Source organism: Coffea eugenioides, chromosome 7, assembly GCF_003713205.1.
Source record: "Coffea eugenioides isolate CCC68of chromosome 7, Ceug_1.0, whole genome shotgun sequence".
NCBI lineage: Eukaryota > Viridiplantae > Streptophyta > Magnoliopsida > Gentianales > Rubiaceae > Coffea > Coffea eugenioides.
The window spans coordinates 19759815-19764874 of NC_040041.1; the positions used below are offsets into that span (position 1 = coordinate 19759815).

General features: G+C 45.2%; 1 protein-coding gene across 1 annotated transcript; it reads left to right on the forward strand.

Moving 5' to 3' along the window:
- The first annotated feature begins 1023 nt into the window (after positions 1 to 1023).
- Positions 1024 to 4281, forward strand: LOC113777088. The gene is made up of 2 exons (XM_027322133.1): positions 1024 to 3510; positions 3592 to 4281. The coding sequence occupies exons 1-2, from the start codon at positions 1024 to 1026 to the stop codon at positions 4279 to 4281; spliced, it is 3177 nt and encodes a 1058-aa protein (XP_027177934.1).
- Positions 4282 to 5060: the final 779 nt, after the last annotated feature.

Below are 5060 nucleotides of genomic sequence, written 5' to 3' on the forward strand. Positions count from 1 at the left end.
GGGGAGTAAGAGGCGAAATTTTGGGGGCAAGGATCGGCTGTAAAGAGAGGAATTTAAGGGGAGAATAGCCGACCTTGTGAGGGGTTTAAGAAGAGGACATTTGGGAAAATTTCAGAGGTTAGGAAACTACCAAAACTGATTTTGCACTTGGCTTCCTAACCGACTTGGAGAGTAGTTTAAGAAGGCATAATCTGGAATTTTTTTTGGAAACCAAATTTGCTTTGGGGATAGCCGACTTTAGGGAAGGTTTAAGGAGAAAGAAATCTGGAAATCTTGGGAACCAATTCTGATTTGGTATAGCCGACTTTGAGAAGGTTCAAGGAGAAAGAAATCTGGAATTTTTGGACACCAAACCTGATTTGGTAATCCACATTAGATTGGGAGTTGGAAACTAATTAAAATTGTTCAAGGACAGGTTCTCTAAGGGGATTCCAAAACTAACTTGAAGTCCAAATCTATTTAAGAAACTAAGTAAGAACACTTGGATAATTCTTGTTCTACTTGGACACTCCCCTAAAATAACTCCTTGTTTAGAAAACTCTTCCTACTTTCTCTTCCACGCTTTAGGAAGTCATTCCTTGTTTTAGGAAAATACTCCTATTTTCACTCCTTTATTTTAGGAAACCTTGCTACATTTTCTCCTACTTTTCTCCTATATTTTCCTTCCTTTTTCCTCCATGGTCGCCCCCTCTCACCTAGTTCCATTCCTATCAGAGTCTTAGTCTTCCATTTCTTGCATTTTAAGACATTCCATCCTTTTATTTTATTATTCCTCGAGTCACTCATTTTTATTTCGTTGAGGATTACCACATTCTCGTGCTCTAAGTTGGAGGTTGATTGTTTGCTTGGAGAACTTCTAATTTCTTCAAGGTAAGCTATCAAGAGGGTTTGAGAACATTGGTGAGATTATTAGAGTGCTCTTGAGTGACATACACGAGTGTAGAGCGCAAACACGCGAGGGAGTGAGTGAGGGCTACCCTTTCCTACTTGTTTGCTACTAACCTTTTGCAGGTATACTACATCATGTCGGAGGAGAGTGATGCATCCAAACTAGGCTCCAAGCTACACAATCAAGAAATGATGGGGGAATTCCAACGCATGCTTAGGGAATCTATGGCATCACTACACCAACGGATGGACCGCTTAGAGCTTTCTCAAGCTCGGTCCAACGCAGCTCATCGAGATGCACCATCTCGCGAGGAGTTCGCTTCTAATAGCGAGGAAGATGACTTCATCCGTCAGCCTAAACAGGACTACCGGAGGACCGATGACGGATTAAAAGGAGTCAAGATCAAGATTCCCGCATTCCAAGGCAAGTCTAGTCCGGAGGCTTACCTAGAATGGGAACAGCGAATCGAGATGGTATTCGAGTGCCAGGACTACACCGATGATCAAAAAGTCAAACTGGCAACCCTCGACTTTACCGATTACGCTATTGTCTGGTGGGAGCAGGAGCGCACTAGCAGGTGCCGCAATAGAGAACGACAAATTAGTACATGGGAGGAGTTACGAACCACTATGAGGAAACGGTTTGTACCCAGCCATTACTATCGTGATCTATATCAACGGCTCCAGACATTAGTCCTAGGAAGCCGTACTGTGGAGGACTACTATAAGGAGATGGAGATCACCATGCTCCGAGCTGATATTGTTGAGGATAGAGAGGCTACCATGGCAAGATTTCTCAACGGCTTAAGACCTGAGATCGCCGAATTGGTGGAGTTGCAAAACTACGTGGATATGCCTGAACTAATTGATAAGGCATCCAAGATCGAGAGGAGGCTTAAGAAGAGGGGTAACACTCGTAACCCTAGCTTCTCGGCAATGCCTGCGTGGAGAGGCAACCCGACCTTCGAGCGGGAACGGCCTAGTCCAAGGGTGTCCAAGTTTACTCCTGAGACCGAACCACCCAAGCCAGCCCTAAAGGCAACTCCAAGGCCTCCATTCGACTCTTCCAAGCCACAAAGCCGCGACAAATGCTTCAAATGCCAAGGATTTGGACACATTGCTTCTCAATGTCCTAATAGGCGTACCATGATTGTCCTACTGAGCGGAGATGTCGTATCGGACGATGAGGATGAATTCGCCGAGATGCCTCCATTGACTGATGAAGGTGAGGATTCCGAGGAGGAGGTTGAGGCCACTACCGAGCAAGTGGGTGTTGCTCTAGTAGCCCGTCGGGCTCTTGCAACCCAAGTCAAGAAGGTGGATGAGGCCCAACGTGATAACATCTTCTACACAAGATGTCATGTCAAGGATAGAGTATGTAGCCTCATCATCGACGCAGGTAGTTGTACAAATGTGGCAAGCACTCTCATGGTGGATCATCTTTCCTTGCCCACATTAAGGCACCCTAACCCATACCGCTTGCAATGGCTCAATGAGAGTGGCGATATCAAAGTCACCAAGCAAGTGGTAGTGCCTTTTCGAATTAAGAAGTATAAAGACGAGGTCCTTTGCGACGTCGTCCCAATGCAAGCTTCTCACATTTTGTTGGGACGGCCATGGCAATATGACAAGAAGACTACTCATGATGGCTTCACCAACAAATACTCCTTCTTGCACCACAACAAAAAGATGACGCTTGTCCCTCTCACACCTCAACAGGTGCACGAAGACCAATTACGATTGCAACAAAAGCATGAACGAGAGTTGTCCAAGAAGTCAACCGATTCTAAAGCAATCACTAAGGCACCAGTCGAGATGACATCTATCCCTGGAACATCTGGTCGAATGGAGAAACGGCCCAACTTGCTTGCCAAGAACAGGGAAGTTCGCAAGTTACTTTTGTCTAAGCAAGTTGTCTATATTTTATATTGCAAAGAGGTGATTTTACTTTCCCATGAGGCACTCACTGACTTACCTCCTGAAATTTCTTCTGTGTTGCAGGAATTTGAGGACGTTTTTCCAGACGAGATTCCAAGTGGACTACCCCCACTTAGAGGGATCGAGCACCAGATAGACTTCGTCCCTGGAGCAGCCTTGCCAAACAGACCGGCCTACAAGATGGGTCCTGAAGAGAGTAAGGAGATCCAGAGGCAAGTGGACGAGCTCTTAGAAAAAGGTTGGGCTCAAGAGAGCATGAGTCCATGTGCAGTTCCTGTCATCCTCGTTCCAAAGAAAGAGGGCACCTGGAGGATGTGTATGGATTGTCGCGCCGTCAACGCTATTACAGTTAAGTATCATCACCCTATACCTCGTTTAGATGATTTGTTTGATGAATTGTATGGTGCAGTCATATTCACCAAGATCGATCTTAAGAGTGGCTACCATCAAATTCGAATGAAGGAAGGGGACGAGTGGAAAACGGCCTTCAAGACTAAGTATGGTCTGTATGAGTGGTTAGTTATGCCGTTTGGTTTGACTAACGCTCCTAGTACATTTATGCGTCTTATGAATCATGTGCTTCGTCCTTTCTTAGGTAAATTTGTTGTTGTTTATTTTGACGACATTCTGATCTATAGCAAGAGTCCTGAGGAACATGTAGCACATGTACGAGCTGTTCTTGAGGTCTTGTGACGGGAGAGGTTATTTGCCAACCTTGGCAAATGTACTTTCTGCACTAATGAGCTTGTTTTCCTTGGTTATAAGGTTAGTGCACAAGGCATTAGAGTGGACGAGAGCAAGGTCCAAGCCATCACTGAGTGGCCCGTGCCCAGAACCATGAGTGAAATTCGGAGTTTCCACGGCCTTGCGAGCTTCTATCGCCGGTTCGTGAAGGATTTCAGCACTATAGCTGCCCCTCTTACCGCAATTATCAAGAAGGATGTGAAGTTCGAATGGGGGGAAGCTCAGGAGAAGGCGTTCCAACTCCTTAAACACAAACTCATACACGTACCCTTGTTGTCCTTACCTAGTTTTGATAAAGCTTTTGAGGTTGAGTGTGATGCTTCTGGTGTAGGAATTGGAGCCGTGCTGATCCAAAAGGGAAGGCCGATCGCGTACTTTAGCGAGAAGTTAAATGGTGCCGCCTTGAACTACTCCACCTACGACAAGGAGCTCTACGCTTTGATTCGTGCACTGGAGACATGGCAGCACTACCTGAGGCCTAAGGAATTTGTCATCCACACTGACCACGAGGCATTAAAGCACCTCAAGTCTCAACAAAAGTTGAATAAGAGACACGTCCGGTGGGTCAACTTTGTGGAGTCCTTTCCCTATGTGATCAAATACAAGGCTGGCAAGACCAATGTCGTTGCCGATGCATTGTCCAGGAGGTATGCCTTGACTGCTTTACTTGATGCTAAACTCCTTGGATTTGATCTTATCAAAGAACTCTAGGATACCTACTCGGATTTCTCTGATATCTACAAATTTGTGTTAAGTCGGGTCAGGGTAAGTTCTTCATACATGATGGATTTCTGTATTGTCATGATAAATTATGTATTCTATCATGTTCTATTCGTGAGTTACTAACCCGTGAGACTCATGGAGGTGGTTTGATGGGACACTTTGGTGTCACGAAGACTTTGAGTGCTTTACAGGAACACTTCTATTGGCCACGCATGAGGCGGGATGTGGAGCGAGTGGTGTCACGCTGCATCACTTGTCACCGTGCCAAGTCCAAGCTACAACCCTTTGGTTTGTATACACCTCTACCTATTCCTTCGGATCCTTGGGTTGACATTTCTATGGATTTTGTTGGTCTGCCTAGGAGTAAAAGGGGTCATGATAGTATCTTTGTTATTGTTGATCGTTTCTCTAAAATGGCCCATTTCATTCCATGTCATAAGACGGACGATGCTACTCACATAGCTGATCTTTTCTTTAAGGAAGTTGTCCGTTTGCATGGAGTACCGAGGACAATTGTGTCTGATAGAGATGTCAAGTTTCTCTCTTACTTTTGGAAGACATTGTGGGGGAAGTTGGGGACTAAGTTGCTATTTTCTACATCCAGCCACCCCCAGACCGATGGCCAAACTGAGGTCGTTAATCGCACTTTGTCTACTTTACTCAGGGCCATCATTAAAAAGAATCTCAAAACTTGGGATGAGTGTTTACCCCATGTTGAGTTTGCTTATAACCGTACAGTCCATAGTGCTACCCAGTTTTCTCCATTT